This window comes from Stegastes partitus, unplaced genomic scaffold (genome assembly GCF_000690725.1).
Source record: "Stegastes partitus isolate 25-593 unplaced genomic scaffold, Stegastes_partitus-1.0.2 Scaffold966, whole genome shotgun sequence".
NCBI lineage: Eukaryota > Metazoa > Chordata > Actinopteri > Pomacentridae > Stegastes > Stegastes partitus.
Window position 1 is genome coordinate 274,206 of NW_007578697.1, and position 12,996 is coordinate 287,201.

Consider the following 12,996-nt stretch of genomic DNA (forward strand, 5'->3'; position numbering starts at 1 on the left):
CATGATGCTGCCACCTCCATGCTTCACATCATGATGCTGCCACCTCCATGCTTCACATCATGACGCTGCCATGTGTTTTTAGTCTGTTTCTGTTTCCTCCGTGGTAAGCTGCCCATGTGCTGTCTGCAGATTACTTCACATACTCCTGTTTTTACTGGAACTCCTCCTTCTGTTTGTGGTTTGGGGGAGAGCAGCATTTCTCAGAAACTCTGTGTGTGCAGGTGTAAGTCTATTTGTGTTGTGTGTCTGCAGGTGTTCTGTGGTTGTCGGTGGTGTCAGAGGTGCTCTACATCCTGCTGCTGGTGGTCGGGTTCAGCCTCATGTGTCTGGAGCTTTTCCACTCTAGCAACGTCATAGACGGACTCAAACTCAACGCCTTTGCCGCTGTCTTCACCGTCCTGTCTGGTAAGATGGATACCCGACAGCACATGCAACACCTTCTTGTTCTTTATTCCTTTTGAGATGGAGATGAAGTGAAACTACTGCAGAGATCATTTAAAGCTGGAGCTACTTATTTTACACTAACAGGCATCATGTTTCTGCATCTGATCATGGAAATCAGTCAGAGCCTCCCACTTGAATTTTTATGTACAACAACTTCAGTATACTTAATGAAGACATGCAAAGTTTTACCTTCCTACTGTGAATACTTTTAGAGCTACAGGCCCTTGAAGTACATCGAGGGGATTTCAGAAGTGCAGCAAATTGACACGTGAAATTTTCAGGGCTGAAAAACACATTTGAGTTCTGTTGATAATTGCAACCAAATCAATTTTACATCCACTCCAGGTGTCAATCTATGGACTAAATAAGACGGGATAAGAAAACTGTTTTACTTTAGAGGGAATCATGTCTAGAAGGTGATCCTGGTATGAATGTAGGTAAAAGTGAGACCTTTCATTTGCTATAACTTGTTCTGACCAACCACCATCACACACGCTGATATGAGCCTCGAAAGTTTACCTTCTTTAACGTTCACATGGTTGAACACTGTGAACTGGTGGCGAGTTTTTGTTCTTTGGTGGCCAAACAGACGAAAGCCTCACAATGTTTCACTGTGAAAAAGGTTTTAGGATAATGAAGTTCTGGACTGGTTCCAGACTTGGTTCCAGACTTGGTTTCAGACAGATTGAGTTTAGACTTAGTTAAGACTGGTTTGATGGGTTTTTGACTAATTTCTGACTGATTTCAACCTTGATTTATTTATTTTTTCCTAAGTTTTAGATTGGGTTTTAGATGGTATTCGACCCAGTTTTGAGCTGGGTTAAGATGGATTTTAATACAGATTTTTGGACCAGTTCTAATCTTGATTTTATACCTGGTTTAGGCAGATTTTAGACTGGGTTTGGTTTCAACAGGTGTATGACTTGGTTTTGGACTTGCTTTTCAACTGGTTGTGGACCTGGTTTTGGACTTGGTTCAGGAATGGCTTTAAATGGTTTTAATCTTGACTTTTGAAACTGGGTCTGGGTGGATTTCTGACTAGTCTCGAGCTGGTTTAAATCCTACATTTTAGATCGGCTATGGACTTGGTTTCGACAAGTTCTTCTATTATTTGCAGAGCTTAAATGTGTTTATCAGCCCTGAAAATATCACGTGTCTGTCTGCTGTACTGATGAAGTTATGAGGCTTAAAAATGATGAAAAAGGTAATTAAGTGTGAAATTTAGACCCACCTTTATGTACTTCAAGGGCCTGTAACTCTAAAAATATTCATAGTATGAAGGTAAAACTTTGCATGGCCTCGTTAAATATACTAAGGTTTTTGTAGATGAAGAATCCACTGATCCTGAGGAGGTCAGGTGGGTGGATTTATCAGATTTGGTCGATTTTGAACAGAGTGACCCTCCTGTAACACACTCTGAGAGATGCTCTGAGATTTACGAGCAGAGCCGCAGATTTGATCGAGGTCGATGGGGGTTAGAGGTTATCCCCTGGAACCCTTCGCTGTGTCGCTGCCAAGGATTTTTCTCCCAACTCCTGTTAAACCTCTTACACAAGAAGTTGGCTCGGCGCTTGTCGTTCGTCTGCTGCTCTCAGACTCTCTAAAGGACGTCTGCAGCACAGCGTTGGCTCTTTTTAAAGCACATTTTACAGATTCTGAAACTGTGATCGTAGTTTCAGGTTCCTCAACCATCACATCACATCTGAGTTGAATGACATTTCAAAATGATATAAAAACTGATGAATATTCCTCACCTGAAAAACGCTATACGTGATGTTTTGGCAGAAAAAGGAATGCAGCTTTAATTAGAGAAACAGGATTGTGGCTGGAATTTAAAAGACAATTAAACACATGCAAAGTGATAAAATAAATTACGTGTCTGTAGTTTTTATTTTATTTTTATTTTCTAGAAATAGGCAAACAAATATCCCAAAAAATGAACAGCAAAGGTTCAAATCAGTAAAATGAAATCCTACACAGTTATAGTTTGTGCATGTCTCAGCTGTTTAAAGGCAGTTTGAACCCAAGACATGAGTGGCAACTCCATGACATCAATTTAACCCTCCTCTGACACATGTTTCCTCATTTTTCACTGCAGTATAAAGTCTTGTATCTCAGACTTGCCTTCTGTGTGGTACGACACAGTAATATTGTCACAAAGATGAAAAGAATGCTATAACAAATGCTACAAGTACAGGCAAAAATGGCACAAATAGATGTAGAAAAGTAAAAATAAATAAAAATAAGTGGCAGAAAAAAAGACACAAAAAGATGTGGAGAAATCTCAGAAATGCCCCATGTGCGGTATGACAGTAATACTGTCACAAAGATGATAAAATGACATTAAAAAGATCAAAAATAACAAGTAAAAATACACAAAAAGCCACAAAAATGACACAAAAAGATGTCATGGGAACTCAGTAATAATAAAAATAATATTATTATAAACAGAAATTTGTCAATATGAAGTCTATATTTGATAGATATTTTACTATTTACATTTTTTTGTACGTGTTTCTCTCTTTAAACACTGCCTGCAGTTCAGCCGAAAAGTCAAACTGAATTTTTCTCACGTGACTGCTGGCCACAGTTGAGTCGGTCATGGTTTCACAGTTTTTAATGAAGCATGCAGAATAAAATAAATCTGATTTTTCTTTAAAAATCAGGAATTTAAACCTAAAAACACACATTTCAAAGTTGATGGCTGGTTTTGGTTTTTGCTTGTTTTTAACCATGTTGATACCATAAAGGTCTGAATATAAGACTATTGGTTTGATTACCGTCTTCATTATCTGTTTAAGACTTCACCAGGACAGCAGTAGATTACGTTCCAGCTCTTTGTTCGGGGTTTAAAGCACATTAACTCACTCTCACCGCTCTCATGAACATCAGTTAAAGCTGCAGCTGTGCACCATCTGCTCAAACGGTTAAAAACCAGCCAGTGAAAGAAGTGAAACATCTGGCAGCTAAGGAGTCACTTACTGTTGTCAGGAGTTGGTGGAGACCAAAGCAGAGCTAAAAGGAAACTGCTGTTGGATTTAATTTCCAATTATACACTTGTCAGCAAAAGTTTCCATCCTCTTGTAAAGGCATGTCTGTGTTGAGTTCATTAGGGCTCCTGTAACTCTGAATTGTCTAGAATGGAATCACTGAAACACGTGCATCTCTCTCACAAAAAAAACCCCAACAAAACAAAACAACAGTCATGCATTTTTGATCTTTCATAGATTTATTATAGATCTTTGGGAAATATGAGAAAATCTGCTTTTCTAATATTTGGTTAAATGTCTGTTGACCATTTTCCCCTCAGTTAGGTACTTCTGGGTTCCTTCCACAAGGTTTTGTATCTTTGACTCCTCTACAAAGAATTGGTGCAGTTCAACAAAATTTGTTGTCTTTCTGACACAGACATGTTTTTTTTTTTTTTTTTTAAATCACAGTCCACCAATTCTTGTTGTGGTTTAAGTCAGGACTTTAGGTGACTGGTTGAAAACCTTAATTTTAGCCTGATTTAACCATTTCTTTACCACTTTTGATGTGTGTTTGTTTTGTTGGGACACCCAACTGTGTCCAAGATCCAACCTTCTTGCTGATAATTTTAGGTTTTCCTGAAGAATGTGGAGGTAATCCTCCTCCTTCTTTATGATTTTATTTACTTTGTGTAAAGCACCAGTTCCACTGGCACTGAAACAGCCCCAGAGCATGATACTGCCACCACCATGCTTGATGGTAGGTTTGGTGTTCTTGGGGTTAAAAGCCTTACCTTCTAGACTCCAAACATGTTTCTGATCATTGTGGCCAAAAATCTCAACTTTTGTTTCATCTGACCACAGAACTTTCCTCCAGAAGGTCTTTTCTTTGTTCTTGTGATCAGCAGCAAACTTCAGTTAATCTTTAAGGTTCTACTTCTGGAGGAAGAACTTCTGTCTTCATGCAGCCTCTCAGCTCATGTTGATGTTAAACACTGTGGACACTGACAGCTGTGTTCCAGCAGCTTCTAATTCATTGCAGACCTGCATTTTTAGTGATTCTTAGTTAACTCTTGACCATCCTGATCAATTTACTCTCAGCAGCAGCTGATAGTTTGGGTTTTCTTCCTGATCGTGGCAGTGATACAACTTTGGCCTTTATGCTTAGAAATAATTATTTGCACAGATGATTTTGGGATCTGTGGCTACTTTGACATGACTGAGCGACTTTCCTGACTTGTTTAAGTCAACGATTTGCTTTTTCAGATCTGTGCTGAGCTCCTCAGACTTTCCCACTGCAGCGTTTGTGACTGAGTCTCATAAGTGAATCAAATGGGCTCTAATTAAATTGGCGTCAGCAGCTGTAGTCAATTATAATCACTCACGAGAAGTTAAGAGGCCGTGAAACCAAGAACATTTGAATAAAACAACATTCTACATCACCAACACTGATAACTCAAGTTGTTCTATGCAGATTTGATCACATTTCCAGAAGACCTTTAATAAATCTATGAAAGAACTAAATTGCAGGATTGTTTTTGTGACAAAGACGCGTGTTTTAATGGCTTCGTCACACAAATTCAGAGTCGTAGGAGTCTTTGGAAACTCCACACTGCCATGATGCACATGGTCTTTACAAGGGGATGTAAACTTTTGTTCACGACTGTACATTAGGACCTTTTTTCTGTTATTTTATTAGGTGTTATCTGTAGTTTCAAAAAACAGGGAAAACCTGTAAAATAACCATAAGTTGTATTAAAACAATTACAGTCAACCAACCCAGATGTTTCACAGTGTATACGTTGGACTGGACATAACAACTCCTGACATGTAGTCGACTGCTAACCAGATGTTTACGCCCGAGGACGTCGTGCACATGTTGTCATGTGACCTCCACACATGCACGGTCCTTTCTCGGAGGTCTGCCGTCTTTGCGCTGAAGTGTAAATCTGACTTTTTTCCTGATTACAGACTCGTGGCTGCGATCTATAACCGCTGCATCGACTCGCTCTCGCCGTGGCCGTTTCTGATTTATTGTGAATTTATGAGTGATTACGTCTCCGCCTCTAATTGATTGGAGCGCCACATTAAATCAATTGATACTGCATAATGACTAATTATGATAATTACATGTGTGCTGATTTATCGCTGAGCTGCGGCTCACACATGAAGTGATTTACTGCTGTTTTGACTGCGGTAATTATGGCATCAGATTATCTTGTGCTCGGGGTTTTGTGCTGTTATGTAAGAGCAAGAAGGCAAACCGGAGCTCCTCTGGAAGTTCGTCCTGAGCTGACGGAAGGTCACACAGTCATTAAAATGCACTCAGTTTTAATGTAGACAATAGATTTTTAAATGGCTATTGAGTGAAAGGAGACATTTTTTTGTATGCTGCTGCTTAAAAAACAGCTTTTGAGCGTCTGCAGGTCTTAAGACGATTTGAATTCAGCTACAAAGAAAAGCTCTTGAATTATTTTCTTCCCTGACATTGGTGTTCAAATTATTTATAAGTTGATTTTTAAATCCGATTGGGACATGTTATAAATGAATAAACTCTTTTTGGGGAATTTTATTTCGCCCCAGGAAACCTTATTGAACTCTGCTGCTGCTCATGAAGTTTTAATGAGCAAATGTCAATTTTAGCCAAAGAGTAAATAAAGTCATTATTTTTAATTAGTCAATCACTATCAGCTTCTTGCCACTTCTTCTATAACCAACTTTGTCACTTGCCTCAAAGTACAGACAGAAATGTGACATAATTTACGTGAATTCTCTCTTTTTGTTCTCCCCCATCATTTTTTTTTTTACATAGAATTTGCACTGACAGAGTTCTGCCTTATATTTTTTCTATTATTCCATTTTATTTTTTTTATTCAGTATATATTTTAGCGATATGTAAATTGCTGCAATTTCCCCTCAGGGATCAATAAAATACTCTATCCATGTATGAAGTGGAGAGAGAGAGAAGAACATGCAATCCTGTGATATCAGAAGCCAAACAAATAATGATGCAACACCGAGGTTTCTGTTAGAATGAAGATTTGCAAAAACTCATATCTCCTCTCAGCAGAGCGAATAAAAAATGTGTCCTATACGAGTTGTGCCGGGTGACTGGATGGTGTTTGCATATTAAGGAATACAATTTATGAATGTATTTTTAATATAATGTCATTTTTAATGTATTTAAAGACAGATTAACTTCCATCCACTCACTTAAAGCCATTTAACCGTCCAAGATGCAACTCAAACTGGGCAGAAAATGTCCAATCTGGCAGCCAAGCTGGCCAAGAACGCTACCTTGGGGGGTGGAAAAAGTACTATTAGTACTACTACGACTACTACAATCCAGTGCCATATGCAGACAAAATAAATTTGAAAACTAACAGAAAAATTAAAGCCCCAAGCAGCGAAGGACGGGTCCTTGTTGTACGATTGTCGGCCTTCGCACACATTGGGGTGTGGAGCAAACGTGCTTTGGGCAGGACTCTGATCCGGCGTGTTGAGTTTCAGGCAGATCAGAGCACGTGTGGCGTAGTTATGAGCCACTTCCTGTTTAATGGGCCGTGGCGGAAACGTGCTCTGGCTGTAACCCGATGCATGCATGTAAAGTTTCAGGCAGATTGGAGCACATGCAGGTCAGTTACATAGCACATCCCGTTTTGTGGCGTTTTATGACGCCATATTTTTTTCAAAATGGTCGACTTCCTGTTGGGTTTAGGGCTTGGCGCCAACTGACTTTTTGGTGGGTTCAAATATAACAACATCTAAAAGGGGATAGACGTGTGTTTATATATGATACAAACTTTATCAAACTAAAATGTGACATAATTATTCATTCTTGACCTCTATAAAACTTTCTTTTTTTTTAATCGCTAAAAAATTTGTTAAAATCTGGTAGCAAGGTGTACCAGGAAAATATGTTAAACAATGGAATACTGTAATGTTCCCAAACTGCAAAAACTGTGCACATAAAATAAAATAGTAACATTTTCAAGTGATTTTAATTTAATTTTGATATCAAAAAATGTAAAACAACAAATTCCTATTCATACAAATACAAGTTTTTGATGTTACGATATTAGTTTCTTTGTTTCTTTCTTTTCTAAACTAGTGTTTGTATTTTAACAAAACGGGGAAAATCTGTGAAACAACAGGAAACTTAAAGAAATTACAGTCAAAAGCACAGATTTATTTATTTATTTTTTTAAACCAGTGTATTTAATTTTTAATTCCTGATATATCTCCTGGTTTCGTCGCTTAAAACAAACAACAAAAAACCCAACAACATTTCAGTTCCATATTCTGTTTCAGATTTGGTGATGTGTTTCTGATCACTTCACGATGTACGAACACAAGAAATTCATCTTACTGCTCCGAGGTTACGCAGCATCATTACGTCCAGATTATTCAGGTGGATTAAAGCACAAGTTTAAAGTTGTTTTTTCAGCATTAACGGTGTTTTTGTGTTGTGTGCTGCAGGTCTGCTGGGTATGGTGGCCCACATGATGTACACTCAGGTGTTCCAGATCACAGTCAGTCTGGGTCCTGAAGACTGGAGGCCTCACAGCTGGGACTACGGCTGGTCCTTCTGGTCAGTCCATCACCGATTCACACTCACGCTCTATCCGCCGAACCCTCAGCTTAACCCGAAGCCGAGTCTTCACGCTGAAATGTAATGTTTCAACTGACGCTGACGTTGTGTGGATTCATGCCCCCGCAGCATGACTCACAAAAGTCACACAAATACTGTAAAGTATGTCTGCAATTTTGATGACGAAAGATTCCTACATAGCTGCTAAAGGACAAATATTTACCCTGGCAGAAGAATGCAGTGTAATGTACTTGACGGATTCCAGAGTGCGTATTTATCCAGTAAAAATCAGATATTAGACATTTATGGTGCCTACAAACTGCATTCACCCCTGTGGAAGAGTTCATTTGCAAAAACTGATAAATCCATGTTCACAAACCTTCAGAAAACCCACGTCTCCATCGTCTACCTGAGACAATCTCACTCAGACTTCAGTTATCTCTGGTTTTGTCATTTCTATTGATTCAAATCCACTCAACTTCAGTTTGATTGATATCATCTCAAGCAAACAACAACAGAATAAGTTTTCTGAACATCTACAAAAATGGAGTTATGTTTTGGATTTTATTTGATTTGTTGATTCATTTCAGACATGTCAAAACCAGTGTACGAAACCCAGTGTAGCAACGCATGCACATAAAGAAAAGAAAGAATAATTATATGAATAATATGAAATTATGCATATATATACACATATACACACACACACATATATACATACATACACATTTTTGCAAATGAACTCTTCACGTTTCCTCCTTTTTTTGCTTTTCAACACTGAATCATGATCAAATTAATTTGGCTTTGTTAACAAGAATCTCCAAACTAGACTATTTAATGTCAGAATGGAAACAGATTTCCTCAAAGTAATGCCAGTTAATTAAAAATCTAAAATAAGTGATTGTATCAGAATTCAGCCCCTTCATTTGGGATTTGAAATATATCTTTTGGTGACACCAGTCCTGAAACTTTTCTGACACACCTCGGTGGTATGTTTGGGGGACACAAAACCCTGCACATCATCACAAACACACCATCCCCACTGTGAAGCATGGAGGTGGCAGCATCATGACGCGGGAATGCTTCTGAGCTGCAGGTCCTGGAAAGGTAGAGCGTAAAATCAGTTACAGTGTAGAGAAATCCTGGAGGACAACCTGATGCTGTGACTCGGGAGAAGATTTGTTTTCCAGCAAAACAATGAGCCGAAAAAAACCCCAAACAGCCGAAGCCAGTTTTTACAGTTTTACAGAGAAGAATGAGGTAAAATTTAAGTGTTCAGATGTTCAGACTGATTGAGACCAACACAGGATCAATGCTGAGACTGGAGCCAAAGGTGCATCTACTGAATACTGACTGGAAGATGGTGAATACTTATGCAATCACTTGTTTTATGTTTTATATTTGGAAAGAATCAATTATTTTGTAGATATCTGTTCTTAGTTCAACATGAAATAGTCTTTTATTTTTGTTCTTTTCTTTGTGAATTCTTGCCCAAAGTTTCAAATTAAATTGATTTAATATTGTAAAGAAATAAAAGCAGAAAACTTCCAAGTGGGGTGAATACTTTGTATTGGCGCTGTAAACAACAGAACCATCAGGCCTCCAATTATCCAGTCATGTTGACCATGGCTGTTGCTGCGCTCGGCAGGTGGTGTTCAGGTTTACAGAGGCTGTTGTTTCTCAGATAATTACCCAGAAGGACATTCCTTCCTCTAATCTGAGCTACAGCTGCCGTCTGAGTTCAAACAAAGCATTTGTGGAGGACACAGAATGTCAGAAAAGATCCATTAAAACTCCCGTATGTCATTTGTGAAAGTATTGTGTTTGAAGCCGCTTCAGTCTTTTCAGCAAATTCTCCCAAAGCACCTAAACTCACATGAAAGTGACTGCGCCCTCTAGTGGCTACATTAATGATCACAGGAGCCATAATGTAGGGAGGAGCTCGGGGTGGCTGGATGGGTTGGACTTTCATTTCAAGCCTCAAACTAATATTTTATCGTATGATTTTTACCATTTTACAAAAAGCACCTTTAAAAACTGTATTTCTTTTTTTTTTTTACGAACCTTTACACACACACACACATATATATGCGCGTATAAGCACAAATAAACTCCACTAGGGAAAAACAGCCATTACATGTGTTTATATATAATATAAACATCATAAAACTAAAATGTGATAGAAATATTAATTTTGAATTTCTCGTTTTGACTTTTTAATAAAATATGCAGTAAAAAATTTTCCAAATTTGGCAGCAAAGGTGCCCATAAAAATACATTAGAAAATGGTGGAATATAAATACAGCAAAAATAACAGCAAATATCAGTATAATAGTGACATTTTTAGCTGATTCAAATACAGTAAAACTGTGTAATTCTAAAGGAACAATTACTATATGTAAAAATACAAATTTAGAATATACTTCTGACATTATTGACCTTTTTTTTGCCATTACTTTTGTAGTCATGTAATTATCTGTACTTTAACAAAACAGAAAAAAAGAAAGAAAATATTACTTTAAAACAATCATTTCTGACAACATCAAAATATTGTTTTATCTTCATTTTTTTTATTTAAATGAATGAATTACTTGTATTTTTTTTTTATTCTTGTAACCATGCATTTCAAGAAGCAGTGGGAATAGGTCTCTTCAATTACTTTCTAGAGTGCACATGAATATGATAATTTTTAGAGAATTTAATAATATTATATCTTTAGAACCGAGTAAAGAATCTCTGCAGCAGTCATTCATGCATATTGCATGATCATTGTGAGCTTATGTGGCTAAAAGCTGGACTTCATTCTTCCTCTGAAACGGCCGCTGAAGGTCATGTGACGTGATGAAAAGCTCCACAGTGACTCCTAAATGGACCTTATGGTGAGAATGTTTCCCATCTGCTGTTTTCAACACTGTCAGTGAACTTTAAACCTCATAGACATTGTGTCTTTATGCAGAACTCACCGAAACCAGCTTTGTAAAGTGTGTTTTAAGAAGAAACACAAAACAATAAAAGAAAAGAAATATAAAGAAGGTTGAGCGAACCAGCTGGAACAAGAACACCTGCTCTGGTTAATAACCAGATTTTCTCTGTCAGTCACTAAAATAAAGCTTCTCGTTTAACATCACCGGGGAGTCGATCAGGATCATTAAAGTAGAATAAATTCTGCAGGAAGATTAACCTCCACAGGAACAGAAGCTTAAAAAGCTCCTTGAGGAGGGATTTAAAGTGTGAACGTTCTCTGACGTGTTTGGTTGGCAGTTTGGAAACAGCTCAGGCTTTTATTTTGAAACACATAGTCCAATTACAAGGTTTTTCATTCTTGTTTTTTCCTCAGCCTGCAGTTCATTCATGTTGTTTTGAGGTTTTATTTGTAATATTTATTTTATTATTATTTTAGATTGAGTTGGAATCAGGAAATACGGTTTTCCCTCATGTGTACGTCCATCAGTAATACTCACTGGAGCCACTTGTCATCCAACACAAACAAAAATCACAACTTAGTTTTGTTCTAACATCAGTGAAAAGCCTGATTTGTAGTTCAGGACAACCACAGACTCCATCATCAATCAGTCAAACTGCGTCATAGTCTTCTTATCGGAACAGAAATCCTGCACAGTTGTTAAAGAACTCTGATTTTTATTCATGTGTCCTGGTTATTTATAAGTTGTTGCAGCGCACTTATATGTGTACAAGACAGACAGGTGAATTTTAAACAAACTGATTGATCGCTGTGAGTGACGTTAAACTGCGTATTAATATGAAATCAGGCCACAGTTTGGCTTCCTGTTGCCACCAGATAAAACAGTGATGGATTGCATCAGTCCCGTCTGAGTTCTGAGGTTATTTACCTTCATGGTTTCTCTCTCACGGCACGTCTCACCATCTCCTCTTGGTATTTTCTCAGCGTACGGCGTTTGGCAGCTTGTTTGCTTCTTTATTAAATACCTAATATCAGAGTGATTCCCTCCACAGTCTCTCAATTAGCAGCTCGTCAGTAATGAGGACATTAAAGTTGAAGAGCTCCGAGGATCACCACAGATGGTTTCTGAGTCGCAGGAAATGTCTCCATCTGGTCGATGGAACCTCCTGTTGTTTGCGGCGGGGACAAAGACAATTTGGTTCAGAGGAATTTTAGCCAGCGGTGGTCATGAAAGTACCTTAAAAGTGTCTCTGGGTCTTTGTGGTGCACAAAGGTTGAGTCTAACAAGCTGGAAGGGATTTTTCCAACCTGTCGGCGTCATTTTCAGCCGACTCGAAGCTTGTTAGGAGAAATTAACTCGTTCCTCATGACAACAGAAGAAGGAGAGAGAAATGTGTCTGTGCAGTGTGACACAATAGAACCAGAGAAATCAGAAAAAAAAAATAATGAAGTAGACTTTTAGGACATTCCTCGTCATAGGAGAGCCGGAGAAGAACAAATTAGTGCAACGCTGGTTTGTCAGATTGAATTCAGTGTTGTTGGATTACAGATTATTAGAGTGAAATAACAGAAAAACTCCCAGAAAAGAAAACATGAAAAACACAATACAATACTCCAACATTCAAAAACTGTACAAAAACTTAAAATAACAGCAAATATCAGCAACTAAGGATATTTTAGCAGGTATTTCAGTGAAGCTTTGTCATTTTATGGTCACATATTGTTAAAAAAAAAAAAGAATTACAATTTGTAAAAATACAGATTTTTGATGTGGACATTATTTACAGTTTTGGCCTGTTTTGCATGTACATGAATTTTGTGATTTTTACTAAATATCTGTATTTTAACAAATAGGAAAACTCTGTAGAATAACAGAAATAAAAAAAAAAGTTCAAATGGTTTTTTTTACAGTGCAGATGAAGAAAATCTAATGCAATGTTGATAAAATTTGAATTACCAACAAACCAGAATCTGACTTTCTACAAATGGTAACTCATTGTTTTACCACATTTGGCAGTAAAATTACACCATTTTTACTGTATTTAATGCAGCAAAAAATAGAATTTCTT

General features: G+C 37.6%; 1 protein-coding gene across 1 annotated transcript in view; it reads left to right on the top strand.

The window, feature by feature from the left end:
* Positions 1-12,996, top strand: part of gsg1l (gsg1-like) — a 34,691-nt gene that overhangs the window by 20,698 nt on the left and 997 nt on the right. The window contains exons 3-4 of the mRNA XM_008294487.1: positions 253-405; positions 7,893-8,004. Coding sequence (XP_008292709.1) covers positions 253-405; positions 7,893-8,004 — 265 coding nt within the window. The remainder of the gene's footprint in view (positions 1-252; positions 406-7,892; positions 8,005-12,996) is intronic.